A 23,659-nucleotide genomic window follows, 5' to 3' on the forward strand; every position below is an offset into this window, starting at 1 on the left:
GCTGGGCTTAACTGATGCTGTAAATAATGGCAACCGTGCTGAGCTATTGTCTTTGTGAGCCACACAGTCACCCATACCTCCTTAATAAAAAAGCCCATTAAGGACCGCCTTATTACTGGTGTTAAATCATTAATTTCCAAAAGCAGCTTAGCTTGGACAGGCAGTCAAAAGGGTGATAATTAGCAGTTTCCTGTGTGGCATTAACGAGGATGATTTAACTCTAAGTCTTAGGAGAAACACAGAATTTGTTGCCCGTGTTAAATTGAAGAACACTATGATATGCTCTGTCAAAGGAGGATAGAATTTTTTATGCAATTAAACTCCTTTATAAACATTTGTACAGTGTTCCTCTGCTTTTCCTTCTTTGTCTCACCAGTGATTTTTGTCCTCTAGTCAAAAAAATGAGTGTGATGAATAATGCAGGATAATGAGAATGGAGGCTTTTAGTGGTACCAGGGGAAGAGGCGTTTTTTTTTTTTTTTTCCAAGAGCTTTTAGTACTTTTAGCCCTGGATTTAGTGTTCGCAGTGTATTTAAAACACAGAGTTCTCAGGGTGTGCGAGTTCTGTTTTATCCTCACATAGCCCTCTGCTGCAAAATAAATCTAGAACGTTAGGATTTTGAAGTGTTTGTAAAACTGTTTGACAAACTTGCTTCACCGCGCTCCTGTTTGTCGGTTTAACTTGTTTTTTTCTCACTCTCTTGTTTTCCAGACTGAGGTGTTACCTCCCCAGGGCATCATGGCTTTCTCTGTGGGATTGTTTCTGCTCTGGGCCCTGCTGGTGGACTCAATCAACGGGGCTCTGGGTGGCATCCTTTACCGCATGCGAGAGGAGCAGCCGCCAAGCACGCTGATAGGCAGCCTGGCAGCTGACCAGGGCTTACCAGACACTGGACACCTGTACAAGCTGGAGGTGGGCGCCCCTTACCTGCGGGTGGATGGAAAAACAGGGGAGATTTTCACCACGGAGATCCCCATAGACAGAGAGACGCTGAAGGATTGCCGGATCAAGGGGAAGCCATGCTTTCTGGAGTTTGAAGTGTCTGTCACAGACCTCATCCAGAATCAGAGCCCCCGGCTGATTGAGGGACGGATCGAAGTGCTGGACATCAATGATAACACCCCACAGTTTCCCTCACCTGTCCTTACTCTCTCGGTGCAGGAGAATGCTCACATGGGGGCCACCTTCTCCATCCCCCAGGCCACCGACAAAGACACAGAACGCAATGGAGTAGTTAAGTATGACCTGAACGCTGGACCTGAGGCCAGTGCACTCTTTGGCCTGCAAATGGCAAACGACAGGGGTGAGAAATTGCCTCAGCTCATTGTGCTGGGAAACTTGGACAGGGAACTGAAAGACTCTTACGACCTAACCATCAAAGCTGTGGATGGGGGAACCCCGCCTCGTTATAGCAGTGCCTTGCTGAGAGTCGTCATCACGGATGCCAATGACAATGCCCCCCAGTTCGAGAAATCCTCCTACGAAGCAGAAGTTTCGGAAAACAGTCCTGTTGGACACTCAGTATTGCAGGTACAAAAAGAAAGATATACAGTGCTGTTAACCTTTAGATCTCAGCAAGAAAATAAAGGAAGCGAATTGCATCATCAAGGAGTGTGAAGTTTTTAATGAGACCTGCTGTCTTAACCCCCCAACTACTTTCTCTTTGCTTTGATGCTTTATATCAGCAGAGCAATGCCTGATTTGCTGAAGTCCACCTAGCTTAATTGCTTGAAAAATGTAGGGTGACTTAATACACAGTTGTTTTTTTACTTATATTACTGAGTAACTTTGTCCTGGACGAACCTTTTTTTTTCTCATGATTTTAATAGCCCTTGCAATATTCTCTAGTGGTCAGTCTTTCAGAGACTTAAATAATTTAACAAAACTGTGAAACAGCTTTTAAATTATTTTATATATGGGACCGTGGTGCCTCAGATCATGTTTTTAGGAATGCAGTTATCTTTAGAAGTGCCCCAGGATTGGAACATTTTTGTATTTATGTTCTAAATATCTGTGTTGGTGGTTTAAATAAATTAATGTCTTTGAACCTACCACATCCTCTTTGTGTGACCCTTTAGGCTGTTAATACTTAAAGCTTTACAGATATTTCTTTCAGTTCTCATCTCTTTTAATCTTTTTGCTTGTAGGTCAAGGCCAACGACTCTGATCTTGGTGCAAATGGTGAGATAGAATACACTATACATCAGGCCAGTGACCCAGTGCCAAAGCTGCTACAGATTGACCATTCAACTGGCATCATATCTGTCAGAGGTCCATTGGATCGTGAGGAGATCAGCAGCCTGAAATTTCATGTCATTGCCCGGGACAAAGGTCCGTCTCCCAAAAGCTCCACAGCATATGTTTCCATTGAGGTGACTGACCAGAATGACAATGCACCAGCTGTGGAGATCCGTGGTATTGGTCTTAGGACCCATAGTGATGGGGTAGCAAATATATCAGAGGACATGCCAGTGGGCACAGCGGTGGCACTCGTGCAAGTTTCAGATAAGGATGAGGGAGAGAATGCCATGGTGACTTGTGTGGTGGCAGGTGATGTTCCCTTTCAGCTCCGGCCAGCTGGCGATTCATCTATCGATAACAAGAAGAAGTACTTCCTGCAGACTACCACGCCTCTGGACTACGAGCGGGTCAGGGACTACCGGGTGGAGATTGTGGCTGTCGACTCAGGCAACCCAGCTCTGTCCAGCACCAATTCCCTGAAAGTACAGGTGACTGACACTAATGACAATTCTCCCATATTCTCACCACCCTTGTTCGAAGTAGAGTTTGCTGAAGAGAACCAACCAGGAGAGAAGGTTCTTGATGTTGTTGCACAGGATGCAGACAGCGGCACCAATGCAGAGCTTGTCTACAGCATCATTGCAGACTCCTCAACAAGGGGCCTCTTTGAGATTGACCCCAACTCAGGGGAAGTACGAGCAAGGAGCCCACTTGACCGTGAGCACAAGGAACGCTATGAGTTCCGTGTTACTGCGGCCGACAAGGGTGTTCCCAGCCACAGAGGAACGGCCACAGTTGTGATTAAAGTTCTGGATAGGAATGACAATGATCCCAAGTTTATGCTGAGTAGTTACAGCTTCTCTGTCCAGGAGAATATGCCACCACTTAGCCCGGTTGGCATGGTGACTGTTTTAGATATGGATAAGGGTGAAAATGCCCAAGTACAGCTCTCCGTGGAACCTGATGTTGGAAAATTTGTAGTCCAGAATGGCACAGGGACCATCCTTTCCAGCATCTCTTTTGACCGTGAGAAAGAAAGCAGCTACACCTTTCGACTCAAAGCAGTGGATGGAGGGGAACCTCCCAGGTCATCTTATGTTGGTGTGACCATCAATGTTCTTGATGAGAATGACAACGCTCCTGTAGTAACCAAACCTTCAAATTCATCTTTCAGACGTTTGTCTCCTTTGGCTGCACCTGACAGTGTTGTTGAAGTAGTGGAGGCAGAAGACATAGACTCTGGCTCCAATGCTGAACTAGTCTATAGCATTACTGGTGGAAATCCCCATGACCTCTTCGACATCTCTGCCTCTGATGGGGAGATCAAACTATCCAAGGAACTGACTCGGAAACATGGAGGCCTGCATCGCTTGGTGGTGAAAGTGAGCGATAGGGGTAAGCCTTCACGCCACGCCATTGCCCTGGTTCACATTTATGTCAATGAGACCATTGCAAATGTCAGCCTCGTGGAGGCTCTAGTGGGACATAGTTTATACACACCCCTGGATACGGACATTGCAGGAGACCCAGACTATGGTTTAGCTGCCCAGAGAAGCAACATTGTGTATGGCAGTTTGGCCGGTGTGGCAGGAGTTGTCACTGTAATCATAGTGGTAGTCTTCATCAGGCATCGTCTCCAGCGAGAGACCAAGAGTGGCTACCAAGCTGGCAAGAAGGAGACCAAGGACCTATATGCCCCCAAGCAAGGGCCAAAGAGCATCAAGGGCAAAAAAGGGAGAAAGGGCAAGCCTCCAAAGTCACCCAAACCTCTTGGAGAAGAAGAGGAAGTTAGCCTCCAGAAGAGTTTGAAATTTAACATTGATGGGGTCAATGACAGCCCTAGGATCCACCTACCCTTGACCTACCCGCCTGGCAGCCCCGACTTGGGCAGACATTACCGTTCCAATTCACCCCTGCCCTCCATTCAGCTCCAGGCCCAGTCTCCATCTGCCTCCCAGAAGCACCAGGCTGTCCAGGAGCTCCCTGCTACCAACACCTTTGTGGGAACAGGAGGAGACGACAACTCTACCGGCTCGGACCAGTACTCGGATTACAGTTACAAGACCAATCAGCCGAAATACAGCACAAAATCGGTAAGAGTTTGTAAACATATGATTAATTGCAGATAAAAAAAATCGCTTGCTGGAAATAACCCTAAATCTAAATTCATCTTGCTAGATTAGATGGCTGCTCTATTTAACAGCTAAAATAATGAGCATGGTGTTTATTTCCTTTCCTTTTATACGTCTCTGGCACACAGTAAAAGCTATAGCGTGGAAGAGTAATACCTTTAACAGTCAGGTTTTGGCACAGAAGGGAGAAAAAAAGAGGAGTAATAGCTCTTGCATAGTGACATGTTGTCTATAGCCTATTTCCGTTGTGTCTTGGAGGCTCAGTCTCTAAAAAATTGCTTTAATCACTGCTCAGTCAATTACAATGGTTTACTGAAGACAGTTTGCTTTCAACAGTTCACTGGAAATATCAAACAAACTTGAAAATAAATGCGCCGCTGTTTGTTGTTTGCTAACCTTGATGGGGTTAGTTCAATCTGACGGAGAGATATGGCCCCAGACAAGCAGTACAAAGATAAAATGAAGTCGTTCTGCATGCACCGCACCTTTTTTGTGTCATTTGGACCCTTTAGGAATCTAAATTTAGCCCAGATTGTGTTTGCTTCTCTTTGCATAATTGGCTTAGAATTCCTATCTGGTGGAGGTTAAGTAGGGTGTAAAATGTGCATATCTGTCACTGTCCCTGTAGAGCATCCTGACTGGTACACAGAGGGGGATGCTCATATCTGACCTCCTGCCACCAAGCAGATCCGTGGCCATTTTCTCCACACTGTTTCGGCCGAATGCATTTAGATGCTAATCCGGCGCATTAATTCCGAGTAAGGTGAGGGAATAACGTTTAAGTAAGCAGCAAGCAGAATGATCTGTGCGTACCTCTGTGAGTGGGAGCCCAGGGGATGTGGAGCAGTATCAGGTAGAGCCTATTCTCCTGAGTGAGTATGTTAGTGATGGTTAGTAGGCAGCAGATATGCGTGAGACAGAGTTTGAGGATGCGTGGGCTCCGGCTCCGTCAGTACCAGCACTCTGTTTGGTAATGCCAGCAGATGCTAGCTGACAGTTGGGGTGAGCGCAGGCCCTGTGGACTGACTGGAGAGAACAGTCACCCAAAGCAGCGCCGGCTCTGTGATGGACAGCATATGGCATGGAAGTGACAACAGACTCCAGCTATGGATATCGTGTGCGTGTGCATGTCTGTCATTGTGCTAGTTTCATGTGTCTGAAATCGCATGCATGCAGATGTGGATGTGGCGTGTATGCTAAGGCTGCACGGTATGGACAGAATACCATATTGCCATTACACCGCTATGGATTGTGATTGCGACATGCCTTGCTATATGCTGAAAATGCACTGGAGAGGCCTTAAAGATTGACCTGCGTTTGTTTCACTGAAATGATTTATTTGTTGAGCACGTAGTCAGTGATTGGTCAGTATGTTTGCAGCCATGGGTGCCTACTTGGGTTTGATATGGAGTTGCACAGAAGGAAAAAAAGGATTTTTCAACTGATGCTCTAATCTATTGCAAGCTGTTTCCTTAGTGGGACGTGTGTGGACCTATCATATGTCAATGGCAAGGGATCCGCCCACCTAACCTGACAAGTGTCTGTTCAAGTTCAACAAATGGGACTAGAATTGATGGCTTTCAAGATGACCACAGGTCATGTGACATAATTATTATTAATAATTTATAGGTCCCCCATCTATACAAAAATAACCGTTAGTGAGACTCAAAGTCTTTCTGTGTCTTTCTGGGTGTACATTTGTGTCAGTATCTCTATGAAGGGCTATGATTGCAATGTGGTGCCAGTGCGATTGCCCTTTGGCCACCCCAGCGTCCACCCCCAAGTACTGGACTGGGCAACAAGCAAAAACAGGGTAAAGTATTGTTGGACAAAATACTTTGTTAAAGTAGTGATGGATAAATACTGAATACCCTGTTCTAAATGTATCCAGTAGTATATTCCATTACAGCACATAAAAAGTAACATATTCTGAAGGTATTTAAAATACGTTTGACTATACCTGACCGCAGCTTAAAAAGGCATGGTCTCTTTCCCACATCTTAGTAAGTTGTGGCCACAACTTAATATCTTGTTCCCACTTACTAAGTGAAGGCCATGCACTAGAACCTCCTTCTGATGCTTTAATACAGTGTAGCCAATTTTAATTATATGTGATGTCACCAGCAGGGGTCCGTAAAATCCTACAAATTTGAATATAAAGTAGCTATGTCATTTCCAGTTAACGACATCACTCGTGAGCATCTCCACCGTGGAGGAGACTGTCTACGTCGCATTTGCACATGCTGGCCGCTATTCTGTAGCTCTGTGTTAGGACTGGTGTGGCCATTGACCTCCTAACTAGCTCACCAGTTTACCCACTGCCTTACCACAGCTGTCACCGATGCATGTGAACCTTAAAAAATCTGACACAGAAATCTGTGCAGCTTCAGTCAAATTAATGTTAATTGAAATATTCATGAGACTTGGTTTGGACAGTCCACTTTAGATGCTTTGTAGATGCTACATATATTTTCACGTTACATTCTAATAAATATCTACTAAATCAACCATAATTTTCTTCATTAAACCTGGATCTAATCCTAACCTTAACCTTAACCTAAAACCTAAACCCAACGCTCACCTTGGTCCTAGCCCTAGCACTGGACCAAATCTAACACTAACCCCACCACAGCTGTAGAATCGAGTTTCTACAGATAGTTTGTTAACAATTTGAACATCTGTAGATAATCTATAGTGGAGTACATTATAAACATATTATTTGAGAAAAAAAAAAAGTAAAATGTGCCCTGTGCGAAAGTGTTGGCACATGCCAAATCTTACATTTTATTATTATTTTTCCAATATGTTAAACTCAAAAAGCAAATAGATTGAAATTGTGCACAAAAATGAGCAGAAGTTGCATATTGTTTTGCTATGCGGTGTCGACCAGAGGAGGATGGGTTCCCCTTGTGAGCCTTGGTCTGGTGGAGCTCTCAAATTTTCTTCCTCTTGGTCTTAGGGAGTTCTTCCTTGCCACTGTCACCACTGGCGACGCTCATGGGGGCTCGGACCTGAACTTTTCTGTAAGGCTGCTTTCTGACAACGCCTGCTGTGAAAAGCGCAATATAAATAAACTTCGACTTGACTTGATTGAAGTTCGTAGAGCATGTGTTAACTTCTTTGCAACCAGAAAATCAGCAAAAGCTATTATTTCACCAGAGTGCCCAACCTTTTGCATAAGACTGTATGTGTTGACTGATTGGCCTGTATCCTATATTTGTTCAGACATCCGATCATTACCCCGCAGCCTGTCTGAGCGCTGGAGCCCGTGGCCGAGTTGACTGACAGGCGTACAAAAACAGGGACAGATGTTAACTCATGTGACATCTCTCGGCAGATGTGAACTCATGTGAGGGATCCCTTCTCACATCAGGCAGAACAGATTGACCAAAATAAATTATAAAAGCTCGAGCCAAGCCGAGTGACAGATGTGGAGAGCAGGGCCTGGCGGAACCGACGGTAATACACTCGACAGTGAGTCATTGTGGAGTGCCAGGATGCGCTCAGGTGGGTGTGTGTGTGTGTGTGTGTGTGTGTGTGTGTGTGTGTGTATGCGTGTGACTGAGGCACGACAGGCTCCCTCCGCCTCGCCTCTAACCGCTGTAAACACAGCAGCCTTGTTTGCTGTTTAGCGCCAGTGGAGGCCGGGTTTGGCGGCCGGCTTCGTCACTCTCCGTCCCGCTCCTTAAAAAGTCATTAAAGGGAGTTTGTTTGTCGGGGAAGATGGATCCAAAGGTGAGGAAAAAAAAAAAACTGAATGCTCAATTCACACAAACATGGCCTGACTTTGTGAAGAGGGATTTGTGTGTGGGGGGGGCTGTGTGTGGCCTTGTAATTAGGCTTTTGTGGGGACTGGATGATGGAATGCATGGAGGTTTTGACATTGTGGGGACAGATGGCAGCTTCATCAAATTACACTTCTTTTAAGAAAAGCTGATGGTTTGGTTGCTGAGTTGGTTTAGGTGGAGCACAACAACGTTTACACCCACTTTCATAGAAGACCATCGAAACATCACACAGGCAAAAATGGATGGGAATGTGTGCTTTCAAGTCTTTGTGGGGGCACAAATGTCCCAAGGACTTGGAGATGTTTGGAAGGTTTTCACATTATGGAGGCATTTGGCTGCTCCTGGTGAGAAAAAAAAGTTTTTTTTCACCAAAAATGGCAGATTTTATAAAAAAAAGTGGCTAGTGCTGCACAATATATTACCTGTACCTGTACGACAATACTGACATATCATGATGCTGTTTGTAATGCTGGGGAGCGATGTTGAGGTGGATGCATGTGCGGAGACAAGCGAGATTTATTATGGGCAAATCCAAAATAAGGGTCAAGACAGTCCAGGTTCAGGTAGCCAATACGAAGAGCAGGAGGGACAGACATGACAAAGAACACAGAAATCCAAATAATCAAAGAAAGACCAGCAAGAAACTCAGGAAAACACAGGGCTTAAATACAAACAGGGATAACGAGGGATGAAAAGAAAACAGGTGGAAAACAGGTGGGAACAATCAGGGGCAGAGTCACAAAACAAGGGGGCCGGACTGGGAAGAAATCAAAACAAAAGCATGTGACAGGACTAAAAGGTAAACAAAAGCACATGAGGAGACTGGGAGGGGCCAACCGTGACACTGGTTTTAATTTTATATCCATGAAATGTTTCATTCCATAAAACAATAGCGTCCTTTTGTTTTTAGGTTCTTTACATGTTAGTGTTAGTATTTTAAAGATATTAGAGCACCAATTAAGACGTTAGAACGTTCTTTGTTTATATGTCAGTAAACATGTTTTCTGCTTTCCTTTATTTAGTGTAGTTGTGCTACAACTGAGGTTTGGGGGCAGGAACATGCTTGAAACCCCTCCTTCTTCCAATCTAGCCGCCTATAAATTCACATCCTCACCTTCCAGTCCTGTGATGAAGTGTTCGCAATCCCCACCGCCATCCCATCTCCTCCCTGTTCCTCTGTATTACATCAGTCCTACTACAGCTATGAGGGTCTAGCCTTCTAGCTACATGCCTGCCTAGAACTCCAGTCCAAGTTCTCAAAGTTCTTCCCCCTCCTTCAATCAGTCTTCCCTCATACTACCACCACCATGTTGAAGCCATGGTCTGAACTCACAAACATACATTTGCCTCTCTCCAACTGATGAAAATGCCCCAGTTCACTTTCTGTTTGTGGCACATAAACAACAACTGTGAAAAAATATTAGGTCAACTTTAATAACTGATGTTAGTTGGGCAGTTATGGGGCCTAATTAGTTGGGCCTAGTTCCGACGTATCCAACTTCCAAAAAAACAGAATATCTCGATTCATGTTGTGTATCAAAAAATTGGACTGAAATTTTGTGATGTTATACATTTGCCGTATCGCCCAGCCCTACTTACTTTTTAAAGAAAATAGATCTGTACTGACTTCTATTGATACTGGAAAAGCTTCTATTGATACTGGAAAAGCTTCTGTTGATACTGGAAAAGAAAAAGTGGTATTGTGACTTCTCGACTTGTGGCATAGAGGCACTTATGGTTAACTGCAGTGTATGTCATTTGTTGGGTGCTTCAGGTTATCAAAAATACATTCAATTTAATGAGTGATTAATGTATATTAATGTGCTATTAATCTGTTAATCCTGTGTGAGGTTACGTTTGACAAGTTTGGAATTCATTCTCATTCATTTGGCTCAGATGCACTGGAAGCAACCGAGTTCGGAGGCAACCTCATTAGCAAACCTACTGTGATCCGTGTGGAAAATATGATATTAAAATTTATCTATGCCTTTTAGCACTAAAAAAGGCAAAAGCTGATCTTTTAGGGCCCATTTAAACCTGGTCATTCCAGGCTTCAGGATTATATCAGGATTATATCTGGATTTGAGTTTCTCAGTTAGTTGTTGCAAGTGGTTAGTTACTTGTTGTGTTTCTGGGGGGAAAAAAAATGACCACATTTCTATCTGACTAACCAAACATGCATTTGACTAATAAGTGTAAATGCATGGGGTTGAAGTCTTAACCAGGCTACAATCCAGATATGAACATTTGAACATTTACGGCATTTGGCTGACGCTCTTATCCAGAGCGACTTACCATTTGATCATTTTACACAGGCAGGCCAAGGCGGTGTTAGGAGTCTTGCCCAAGGACTCTTATTGGTGTAGTGTAGGGTGCTTGATTGAACCCCAGTCTACAGTGTAGAAGGCAGAGGTGTTAACCACTAAACTATCCCAACCACAGATACATGTCACACAACCAGGCACAACCAGACACAACCAGGACCAAACAAAGTCTTAGTTGCTGAGGTTAATGTTGGGATTGGGTTAGCTTGTGCACTTGGAAATAACACCTCAAGCATTGGAAACACCCCACAAGGACTGGAATACATATGTGGGAGTGTATTGTGTGACATATCAAAGGCTTTCCCAGTGCACTTTCCTTCTACCCTCCAAATGTGTTTGATTGTGTGAGGGATGCTGAAGGGACCGCTTGTTCAGCTGTCAGAACAGGGCTGATAATTAGGTTGGTCACAGTACGGACGTGACACACTTTTCACACTGCATTTAAATAGGTATGTAGCAATACATTCAGCTACATGGTGCAAGGATCATGATACACTTGTCCCATGATACATTTTCCCTCATGAATAAGTGTTTAATGAAAAGGAGATAGTGCCTACTTTCCTGCTTGAGCTACCCTCTGAATATAAAAGAGTGTTGAGCGCGAATAAAATAAAAAAAATAATAGGCCCATAAAATGTAAGCAACCTAAGGAAAGATGTGAAAGTGTTGCTTTTGTCAGACAGATGTAGTCCCAGTCTTGCGGTAATTAAACCCCATGTTTCGTGATATTAAACCACAGCGATGGATTATACCAACCGATCATTTCGTACGGGGCTCATATTTTAACGATGTGTCCTTCCTCCTTCAGGATAGAGTGGAAGACACTGGCACCTCAAGCTAGATCAAGGGAGCGACTTTCCCAGTTATTTTTACGTGGGCGTGATGAGAGCTTGTGAAGCTGTAAATCTGCTCTTAAATTAAATCCACACAATTAAAATCCCTTATTAGACAGAGATAGCGCAGTGTTGTCCCCCCCTCCTCCGGCTTCCCCTTCAGCTCTCCACAGCTTCAGACTCGACTGGTGCTGCAGGATTGGGAAGCAGGGATGCGAGGGGGGATTTTAGGGCTGGCTTTAATTAACGGAACACTTCGCTTAACCTTCTTCACCCAGCGTGAACTCCAGGAGCCAGTGTGTCGAGAGATTATTCCCCAAACCCCTCAAAGCAAAAGCAAGCGGAAGCAAGACGGAAATTCTTCTTTTTAGAATCGCCACAGCTGAAAAATAGCACAAAGCCAGGCCATGCCATCCATAGCTTCCAGCATATCACCCCTTTCCATCTCTCTATCTCGATATCTACCACTCGCGCCTCATATTCCCTCTCTGTGGCAAGCAAGGCTATGAGATAAGAAAATCGTCCGTCAAGAGGCTATGCATTTCTGCGAAGAATTCTTCTTCTTCTTCTTCTTCTTCTTCCCCTCCTCTCTGTCTTTCTCTTGACCCGCTCTCGCTCATTCTTTCTCTTGAGTAAATTATGCCCCCTGTATTGTGAAGTGAGTCTGGCAATGAATCAACCCCGACAGGGTTGGAAAAAGAAGCTAAAGGCATAAAATATACTGTGCTTTTAGTGGCCCTTCTTGCTCTTTTGAGCGGCGCCTCTTTCACTCTCTTCACCTCCTTGCAGGCAAGCCTTCAGCTTTTTCAAGCATCTGCTCTTGCCGGCTGGGGCAGGCTGATATCCGTGACAGAATGTAGTTGTAAACCCCTTCATACCAACCCACCTCCCAACCCCGTCTCACTCAGATTGTTGCACCCACGGTGGATCCACCCCATATTACCTTCAGACTGTTCCTCATTAGAGCACAATACCTGCAGCTCTCTCGGCGGATCGATCCACCATCAGGTGCAGGGACCTCCCACAACTGCGGCAATCACAGGAATTTGAGAGATCAAGACCCTCTTTCCCACCCGCCCCTTCCCTATTCCGGCTTGCTTGCCTGCAAGGCAAAAATGAGTAAAGCAATTATAAACAAATACCTTTGGACTAAACGAGGCCTACAACTGAGAGAGTTCATACTCTGAGGGACATTACATTGCTAATGAGGAATTCCAGAGCACCTACCGCTACATACGTACAGCACCCTGCCGGTGTGATCTTGTCAACACAGTGAGGACTAAATAGGTGACAGAAAGTGGAGGGAACAGCTTTATTATGCATCGTTGTTTATATAGGGCTTCAGTGCACAGTCTCCTTGGGAGCCCCTGCTCTCTGCAGGTACTTACCGATTGACTGGCTTTGGCTGACACTTTGGAATCGATTGGCCTGGACAAGTGCTCAGGGGTTTAGCGCACTCAACAGACATATTCCAAATGAGTGATCTTGTCCAGAGCATTAGTGGAGATAAGGCCTCATAACCATTCCAGGCAGAACCTGACAATTTCTTTTACAGCCATTTTGTGTGAGTCAACCCAGTTTTTGGCCCGCAACCAGCTCGGTACATTCCGAACCAGTTGTCTTGCCAGAATGTTTCATAAGATCTCAGCGCGGCGTTGGATCTCCACTTGCAGCAAATGAGGGTCAGAAGGCCCTTTTCAGTCTAGGCTAATCGATTCTCATGATCCTGACAAGCAAGCTGGGATTGCCTGGGCAGAAGTACATGCGATAGAATTGGATCGTCTTCTTCTCTTTCTTCTCCATTTAGCTCCGAAGCGAAACCCTTTCTGAAAGTCTAGGTCGGAGCGGTGGAAGCGGTCTGCTCGAAACCCCTCAACTCCTGCATTGGTCCCCCCGCGAGCAAGGTGGAGATTTTGATCTAACATCTCAATGATTACCTGTTAAGAGGGATTACAGCCTGAGCCCAGGAGATGCTTTAAGGGCAGAAGTGGTTTGCTCTGTAGATCGTGGAGAAGATGTCTGATGTTGTCATAGTAATGGATGGAGCAGTACACAGCGGTAGCATGCAGATGGGAGACTAATGATGATGTGGGCGCAGATGAGGATGACAATAATGATAGTGATTATGGTAATATCCAGGGGCTCACAGTCAGATTCATTTCCTGCTAAATATATTTCTGCACACAACCCAAAGAGTTTGATTTATGTGAACTTAGATTCAAAAACATTTTTTTTTTTTTTTTGGTCTGTCGCGAGCTATCAGGGTTCTGTTTCTCTCTCTAAATCCCTGCTCCATGCCAGAGGTGTCAAATCTCTTACTGCATCAAATTACCATCTTGCTTGTGGATGTAGCAGAGGAAATAATCGGAGATAAGTGAAAACGTAGACAGTGACATTCTCCCTCATTCTATCTGCACTGATGAAAGCCAGGGCCATTCACCGCCTCGTTTTTTCTTTCCTCCGGCGGGAACTCGTTCTAGCGAGCAACCCGTGGTCAGGTTCACACTTTTATGTAAAAATAAAAATGAGAAGCTCCTTTAGGTAAAGCCGTGTGGAGGCTCAGCTCCCTGATGGCATTGCCTTTAGCTCAGATATTTTATCGCCAGCCTCCTTACCTTCTGCCAGCCAGATTAGTGCTTTTATCAATAAGCAGCTTAGCGCCAAAGCGTCCTTCAATAATGTGCCACGGTATTTTCTCTCCTGCCGCCTCAACTCCTAGACACGTCTTTCCCTGTCTTTCTCTGGTCTCTCTCTGTTCTTTCCGGACCTTCTCCTTGCTTCCGTCTGGTCATTTCCTTTGTTTTTTCTTCCCTCTCTCTTTCACGCTGCCAGTTTTGACTGATAAGAATGATATTTATTCATTCATTCGTTTATTTTGAGGTGCGATAAGACCAATAGGATTTTTTAGGTCGCCCTAATGAAGTGGCCCATTGTCTCCGTCTGAAGGAAAATCAACTTTGCATGATGTAATTGCCCTGTCATGGCTCTTGCATGTTAACTGGAAAGTGCATTTATTCATTCGGTGTGTTGCCATGGTGAGCAGGAACAGTAGTGCTCTGATAGCCGTTCCTGCATCTCGTCTGCAAATACTAACACTGTTAAAAAATGAAAGTCGCCATAAATAAAGCAAGCAAACAATCTATTCCTGCCAGACTAATGCCTTTAGCTCGATTTGTTTTCATTTCTTCCAAATGACTTTCGAGAGCTAATAGGCGGCAGGCCTCTTGATCTTTACGGTATCCCATTACAGATGGTTTGTTGTTGTTTCCTGAGGGAAATCCGCATGGAGACGAGGTCTTTCGCAATGCTGTCAATCGAGGCGGATGGAAGTCCTGCGAGTCCCCTGGGGTGATTTTGCCAAAGCTAACCCCCGGTCTCGTCTGAGTGTCAGTGGGGAGGTTTTAAACTGCAGGTCAGGCGGAGAGTGGAGCGCCGAGCCAGGGAACAAAGACCTCTCAGACATCTCACCCCATTACAGCAGCAGAGAGCAGCACACAATCCATTAAGCTCCATTAGGGAAGTATACAATCACACGGACACCTTCAAGTCCGTGCACCCTGAGCGGTGTGCCATTACATGTACAATCAAGCTTCATTATTCAAATGCTCCAGTCATAAATAATGCAGATTACAAACTACTAAAAGAAAATACTCTGTGTTGTGCATTCGATATGTGTCATAGTAGCAACAAGCCTAGATTAGCCTTAGGGCAGAATCCGTGCACTAAAGGCATTATGTGAAGTGCGTACTTCATTAGCTAATACATTGTAGGTCAAAACGTAACAGATTTTAAAGCCTGGTGCTACATTTGTAAATGTCACTGACAATTTGAAAGTACATGGCGTCCCATTATGAGTGAGTTGCCCCGAAAAATGCAACATATTCTCTGACATTCTGCTTGTATTTCAGTCACATTTCACACCGCTGGAACAAATAAACAAGAAACCAAAGAGAAATCGATCTTTCTAAAGTCTTCTACAGAGGCCTGTCAATCAACCGCTTGGCAGCTCGGAGTCTGTCTGGCCATGATTGAGATGTCAACGGATGGTCTCCGCACTTGACGTTCGCCAAAAGACCAGTCCAAACGAAATGCAAACTAGCTCCATCTCAGGGGGAGCCGGCATGCTGCATCCGTAATTTACCAGCGAAATGCTAATTGCTCCCCAGGTTTGAATAGTTTGACCCTCAACTCGGAACACGGCCATGCTTATAGGCAGAGATGTTAAATATCGAAAAAAGCGTCAAAAAAAATGAAAATTCAAGGCTCTGACATGGGTGAGAACATTAATTTCCTCGTGTACCGCTTGGGATAATAATCCACTTACCCGAAACCCTAAAAAAGAAAACACAGAGAAGTGCTTGTGAAGTGCGCTGTTGCATAATTCTCTCTCCCTGGCCGCCGTGCTGGCTGACATGAGGAATGATCATTATTTCTCCCTCTCTCTCCCTCTCCCTCTCTCTCTCTCTGTTCGCCCCACTGGGGACGCGGGATATTGGAATATTTCATGAATATTGAACCCTTTCTTGCTCTTGGGCTGCTGCAGGAAGATGTTCTGTGCTGTTTCATGTTGGCACTATAAAAGAACATGGCTTAATTGCGTAAGTCTTTAAAAAATGAGCTGAAAGAGGGAGAGGCCTCTGACAATGTGCATTGTTCTGATGTGTCGGCTTGCATTAGAGTCAAAGGCGGGAGCGTCGAGTCGAACGCATTCGAGGGCCAGAGATGAAATGGAGCCTTTGAATGCGTTTAGACAAAAAAAGCAGGGGGAAAATATAACAGGCCCTCAGATCCCCCCATCCAGTTGTTCCAGTTGTGGTTTCCTCCTAGACAAACTTTTAAAGTTGGAACCGAGGAGTAGAACATGGTCTGTTTTAGGGGTGGGCGATATGGCGAAAATATCATATCACGATTTTATCACGATTATTTTTCACGTAAGTTTTTAATCCCATTTTGCAAGTTACTAAGCAGTACAACAAAACTAATCTCCCCATTTAAAAATCTAGAAAAATAATACAATCTAAAAAATAATAGAACCACTTTGGCCAAAGTACCTTTTTAAAACACATTTTAATGCAATTTTTCAAAAAATTAACATTGGTTTTAAAAGGTAAACAACACTATCAATCAGGTAAAGTGCTCTCTGCATAAGAGCCAGTATCACTTGTTATTGCAAGCAAAAGTTTTTTTCCATCTTGGCACGACATCCAGTGCACATCTGTGGAACGGCGGTGTTGGAGGAGTATTTGCGGTTGGGTAACTCATTTAGAGGATCAACTATTTTGAGGAGTCTTTGGAACCCCTTGTTTTCCACTGCTTTGATGGGAACCCTATCCTTTGGCAGATGAAATGTTTCCATCGTTTACTTGTCGTCTCATATGAGCTCCTCTATCAAGTGTTTGTGTCAGCATTGTTAGTTTTGGTCTTCCTGCGTCAGTAACGTTGCCTCTGCTGGCTGCAGGGTAGCGGACCTCCTCAGTGAACTGTTTGGGATGTTGTAGCTTTAAATGGTTGAAAAGGTTTGTCGTGCTGCTGCCTGACGCGAGAACCTCCTCTGTGCCAACTTTGCGAATCACTGTAGTCACGTCAGTTTGAGAAAGTCCAAACCAGTTCCATATCACTGGTGTTGACAGTCTTTGGGGGACGAAGTCTTCGCCGGTGTTCTCATTCATGGCTTCCCGCTTGTGAAAAAGGGGAGGGAAAAACGAGGCGTGATGGAACTCTATGATTGGTTTGTCTGCGTGTCGCTAGGGTGGGCATGAAAGGGACTAGTAAATAATGTGTTTTGACTGAGGGAAAACAAAAACCCACATCACAGCAGAGATATCGTCGTAACACGATCCAGCGATCTCCCTGTGACGGCGTATCGTGGACACATTATAATCCTTCACAGTCGGATATCGTCATGTTACACACCCCTGGTCTACTGGCTGTATAGGGTGGTGTATATGTGACTTCATATTGGTCTGTGTGCGCGAGATGTGTTTCTATTTGTATGGATAGTCTTTCTTCCAACATCGATTCCGGAAGCTTTTCCCCCATGTAAAAATGATCTCGGGTGTCGCATGATACGGCTGAACTTGATCCGGAGTCAATATTTTCCGCCATGTTGGAATCCCTGGTCTGACAGACTACAGAGAAATGTAGGGAACGTAAGGAGGAAAGGGAAAGAAAGCAAGGAAGAGACTGGAATCTGAGCCTTTTCTGTCCCCCTGTTTGGGATTCTACAGGCGACTAGTTGGAGGCACATTTAGAGCTGAGTATTTCTGCCTATTATCGCTGTATTTAAGGCATGTTCCAACACAAAGGCCGTTCAGGAGAGGAAGGGAGAGCAGTGGACAAAGGTCTGGTGATAATTATCTGTCTAAAAGCACTTGTCTGGATGATGAAACCCAATTAAAGTGCTTTAAAACAAGCGAGAAAATTGGATAAATACTAGGAGAGGCGATGAGGAGATAGTCAGGGAAAAGGACAAGCGAAGGGAGGAAGATGTAGTAATTTGCTCTTTCGTCTTTGGGTTGGTCCTCGATAGTTTTCGAGCATTTTATTGGAGTTTTCCTCGCTGTTTCACACAGTGGAGGAGTCTAGAGTCCAGGCTTTATGTCTTAGTAGGGCAGCTATATTCCTAGACATAAAAGCATTGGTGAAGCAGTGATGCGACTGGGCACGTGCCTTCTGACTAAATTTGATATTCATACTCATAAGAGGTAATGAAGGGATATCCAGTTAACCTTGTTGAAGGAAAGAACTAAGTGCTGATGGCTGTAGGTTTACTTCATAAAGTGGTAGTGCTGGCATTACACGGCAAAACCATTCAGTAGAACTAAACTAGCAGCTCACAGAGGGAATAACACAATCGACTTTATCATTTAAAATAGCCCAGAGAAATCGGTAGAGCTTTAGGTGGAGGAGGCTGCCTCTCCAGGATAGTATAGGATAGTAAATATAGTAAAGAAATCACAAACTTGCTAAAAAGCGGTCATCGGGCAGAAGGCAAGATACACCCTGGACAGGTCGCCAGTCCATCGCAGGGCAGACAGACACTCACACACAGGGGCAATTTAGCATGTCCAGTTGGCCTCACTGCCTGTCTTTGGCATGTGGGAGGAAACCGGAGAACCCGGAGAACCCCACACAGACACAGGGAGAACATGCAAACTCCACACAGAGAGGATCCTGGTCACCCGGCCGGTGAATCGAACCCAGGCCGTCCTTGCTGTGAGGCGACAGCGCTACCCACCTCATATTGGCATCTGGAATGGCTAATTAAAGCAATAAGCCATGAAAGGCTGTGCGTTACTGTGAGTGATTTTACCACGAGGAAGGGTGTTATTAGGCATGACACAAAGTGCAGTAAAACCCCCTTTTCTGTGATAAAATCACTGTAATGCACAGCCTGAGTAACTCATTGCCTTTATAAAATGGCAGGCAACATAAACTATGATAGGATATAAAATATACTCAAGTATCAATCAAGTATTACGCCCAAAAACTGCAGCTCCTTTAGAGCAACCGTGGCAGCAACCATGGACTGCTAAAGAACAAGAACGTTCAGTTGCCCATTCTTGCAAACTGCAGTACATTTTATGAACTTTGTAAACTTTTCGTTGTATAAAGTTGGGCATATGATAACACAGCAGTGTGTAATGCAATGACCTTCACTTTATAAGTACTTTTTGGTCACCAAATTACTATATTTAGCACCAATCCAGTGGCGCCTGTTACCACACTGGGGCTGAATCTCAAACGGCTCCCCGCTCCCTACGTAGTCCACTATGTAGGAGTTTACCTACTGGCTTCTGCACCATAACAGTGCAAAACATAGCTAAAAACTGGTCATTTGTGATTCTGCCACATCCACACCTACTTCTGACTGAAACATGGATATTTGATGCACGTGAGCTATTTAAGCAACGTTATTTAGACTTTTGCATTGCTGTTTTAAATAATATATTGCATTTTAATTCAAGTCTGTGATGTTAACTTTGAAGTTTTTTGCCATGTTTGCTATGTTTTTGCCTGTTAGCTAATCGACCAGGCTAGTTCAAGTTAAGAAAATAAGTCGTCAGCCCCTCAAATTTATATCAAAATCCACAGAAACTCATCCAGGGATGTGATTCACTTTTTTTTTTGCGCCATCAGTATTACAAAGGTGAATATTGCGTTTATATATTGAGTTTACACAAACATCCAGTCATCTCATTTTATGATTACATAAATATATATTACATAAATTACATTAATATGGGACGAATAAATCATTCATGATGATAGCACATCATTACCAACGTCATGTGTAGGAGCGCAGTTGTGAGGCGGAGCAGATGCCCTTTTCAGGATCCACCAGCATGGCTTGCAGTTTACTCATTATCCATTACGCGCTTGGGTACACAGAAGAATTCAGGTTAATTATCTCGCCAAAGCAAACAGAATGCTGTCCTGGGCTGCAGGGGGGGTTGGACCTGCGACCTACAGGTCATCTGCCGCCTTTCTTCAAGGCCTCTATGAAGAATTAGAGCGACAGGGTGAGACAGAGATCGCGTGAGTCAGAGATAGATTGAGAGATTATAGGGAGATGCAGGAATGCAGAAGCATATTCGAGATAATAATGCTGGATACTTGAAAACACAAGGTAATTATAGACACCAGGGAGAGACGAGTAACTCCAGTGGTGTAAACACATGACCATTTTTAATATGAGAGGGATGTGGGGACGACCTGTGTCGCAAAAGCATATGATACTTGAAAATATTGATAAGTATCATGACATTTAGCTGAAGCTGGTTGGAATGGACAGATTGTGCACACAAGGCAATAATGGCATATTTAGGAAAGGCTATGAAAAACTATGAGTACGTTGAGTTTAGAGCTGCAGCAGACGACTAATTTGGTAGTCGAATAATCTCGATTATTTTAACGAATAATCGATTATTCGGATTATGAATCACTAAATTACCAAATATCATGTAGCTATCAGCTTTTAGATGTATCTTCATTTTGCTTGCATCAACGTTTGTATGCATCTGTGAAGACAATAAAGATGAGCACCTCGTTCATAAGTTCACTGTTTTGATGACGTTTTTCCAGGTGAAAAGTTGGTATTTGTACCTTTTCATAACCGAATGATTTAAAACAGAGCAGTAGAATGAAAGCCTGGAGGCGAGGCGGGGTGTGTGGAGTCAGTGCAGCTCAGAACATCATTTCAGTGAATTATGGTTCAGTTATGTTCCCTGACTAAAGGCACTGAGAAGAACCTTTGAGGGTCCCACCCCAGTGACAGTTTAGTACCTTTATTTTTGAGAGGGTATAACTACTAACCATACCAAACACCTGGGATATGACATCATTTCTTAAGATTGTCTGTTTATATGAAAAGCAGAATGTCTTAGCTTTCATATTGTGAGCAGTCCCATTTGTCCCCAAGTGGATCGTCTTATAGCTGATCTTCTCAGAAGTATCTCCTGAAAAGCGAATACCTTGTAATGGAAATAAATACAGGAGTCAATAAGAGGTAGTCTCTGCCTTTTGTACTGTATGTCTATTGTACTGACTGTCTGTTGAATGATTAATAGATCAATGTGCGCTCATTTGAATGCCTTGTCTACACTGTATCTTAATATAGCCATGCCAATAAGGCCTCTAGTTGAGTACAGTTGGGTTGGCTTGATAGACTGAGAGAGACAGAGACTAAAGGATATAAACAGAGAGTGTCAGAATGAGAGAGAGTCATAGGATTAGAGAGAGAGAGAGAGAGGGCGGGAGACTGAGAGCGAAAGAGATTGAGAGAGAGAGAGAGAGAGAGAGGGAGCGAGAGAGATTGAGAGAGAGCGTTTACTGCAGCAGCTATGCTCTGCCATTCATTACACGCCGCTGCTCAGGGTGGACACAAGGCCAATAAATGAGTTTGTCCAATTCTGCCTGCGATGCATTCAGGAGTGCTACATCAGCGTCCACTCGCACATCCACATCCTGCCTGCTGGCCTGACGGAGCGAGAGAGCGAGAGAGAGAGAGAGATAGAGAGAGAGAGAGAGAGAGAGAGAGAGAGAGAGAGTCCTGTCTTCCCTGTCTCACTTCACTTTCCCGTCTCACCAGCATCACCCAAGAAAAGTTCCAGTTGCAGGCGCTAAACTGTGTATCAATACAAACAAAACACCTTTAATCGTATCAAATTTAGCCTGAAAGCAGTGAATAAACATCACATCTGCGCCGCTATCATGCTTTCCGAGCAAATCTGGCCAGCTGTCCAAATGCCGACATGTTTTTATGCGTTTATCTGCCGATGCCGATATGATTCTGCCATGATACGATCGCGCATCCACACCGGTTTCCACATTTTAGGATAAAAATTAAGACATTGAAATATTCCATGTGGAACTATTCCAGGCCTTTTACAAAATGTGGCTATTTAGGTCCACGCAACACAGGTGTTTGGCTGAAATGAGGACAGACACTCATTTTTAATAAGAAGCGCAGTAATTATGTTTGAGGCTCCAGCTGAATGAAAACTGCTTGTTTCTTACAACATTGTGTTGGACATTCATTCATTCCTAGGCATCACTTTCAATATTTTTAACTGTCTTAGAAACAACTTCGAAACAAGCATTGAGAAAGAACAGTGTTAGACTCGTAGCTCCTGTTCTAAACTAAAGAAGCGGAATTGGGACTCCAAACTTGTCTCGGCTGATCAGCGCCGTCTGGGATCTGCGCCAAACCGTGTAATTCCTAGGCCTCGATTTCAATATTTATAACTGTCATCAAAACAACTTTGAATCAAACAGTGCTAAATAACACTGGAGCTCAATAGTCACCCAAGTAGCCCAAACCTTTTTTTATTTTTATTTTTAAATACATCAAACTGGATCCAGGTCCGTATTCAGGTTCATAAAGACTTGTGGTTCAGGATACAATATGATTATAATCTACACTATATTGCCAAAAGTGTTCGCTCGTCTGCCTTCACACGCATTTGAAATTGAGTGAGATCCCATTCTTAATCCATAGGGTTTAATATGATGTCGGCCCACCCTTTGCAGCTATAACAGCTTCTGGGAAGGCTTTCCACAAGGGTTAGGAGTGTGTTTATGGAAATTTTTGACCGTTCTTCCAGAAGTGTATTTGGCAACCACCAAACTCAGACTTGTCCATTGGATTTCCAGACGGAGAAGCGTGATTGGTCACTCCAGAGAACACGTCTCCACTGCTCTAGAGTCCAGTTTACACCACTGCATTCCACGCTTTGCATTGCGCTTAGTGATGTATGACTTGGATGCAGCTGCTCGGCCATGGAAACTCATTCCATGAAGCTCTCTACGCTGTTCTTGAGCTGATCTGAAGGCCACATAAAGTTTGGAGGTCTGTAGTGATTGACTCTGTAGAAAGTTGGTGACCTCTGCGCACTATGCCCCTCAGCATCCGCTGACCCTGCTCTGTCATTTTACATGGCCGACCACTTCGTGGCTGAGCTGCTGTCGTTCCCAATCGCTTCCACTTTGTTATAATCCCACTGACAGTCGACTGTGTAATATTTAGTAGTGAGGAAATTTCACGACTGGACTTGCTGCACAGGTGGTGTCCGATCACGGTACCACGCTGGAATTCACTGAGCTCCTGAGAGCGACCCATTCTTTCACTAATGTCTGTAGAAGCAGTCTGCAGGCCTAGGGGCTCGGCTTTATACACCTGTGGCCATGGACGTGACTGGAACACCTGAATTCAATGATTTGGATGGGTGAGTGAGGACTTTTGGAAATATAGTGAATATTTCTAAGGTTGTTTTGTTGATGTATTTTTACTTGAGCTATTTGGGTGACTATTGAGATCTAGTGTTTGTTAGCAGTGCTAGCCTTGTAGCTCCAGTTCTAAACTAAAGAAGCATCATTTGGACTCCAAACATGTCTCGGCTGACTGGCTCAGTTTGGGATCAGCGCCAAAATCGTGTATAGTCGATTCTGTTAATCAAACTTTTTCTTTAAGATAAATCACGCCTTGAATTGCTTTCTGAGCAGATCTAACCATCTGTCAGCCAAATGCTGATTTTCTTTGTGTTTATCAACGATACTGATATGATTCTGAGTAGAATCAAGCATCCTTACTGGTTTCCAAGTTGTAGAATAATAACGAAGGTATGAAAATTATGAAATATTCCATATGGAGCTATTCCATTTAGAAATGCTGGCATTTTACCAAATAGGGCTATTTAGCCCCCCCCCTCCCCCGACACACCACCGTTCATTAGCTGAAATGAGGATAAACAGCCTCTTTTTTAATAAGAAACACAGTCATTATGACAATATAATGATTGAGGTTCCATCTGAATTAAAACGGCTTGTTTCTTACGACATT

The 23,659-nt window shown here is 44.1% G+C and overlaps 1 protein-coding gene across 1 annotated transcript in view; it reads left to right on the plus strand.

Annotated features, from left to right (window-relative positions):
* The window catches only part of pcdh1a (protocadherin 1a), a 136,264-nt gene that overhangs the window by 9,434 nt on the left and 103,171 nt on the right, over positions 1–23,659 (plus strand). Inside the window, exons 2-3 of the mRNA XM_017715176.2 lie at positions 713–1,531; positions 2,149–4,335. Coding sequence (XP_017570665.1) covers positions 740–1,531; positions 2,149–4,335 — 2,979 coding nt within the window. The 5' untranslated portion in view covers positions 713–739. The remainder of the gene's footprint in view (positions 1–712; positions 1,532–2,148; positions 4,336–23,659) is intronic.

Source organism: Pygocentrus nattereri, chromosome 18, assembly GCF_015220715.1.
Source record: "Pygocentrus nattereri isolate fPygNat1 chromosome 18, fPygNat1.pri, whole genome shotgun sequence".
NCBI lineage: Eukaryota > Metazoa > Chordata > Actinopteri > Characiformes > Serrasalmidae > Pygocentrus > Pygocentrus nattereri.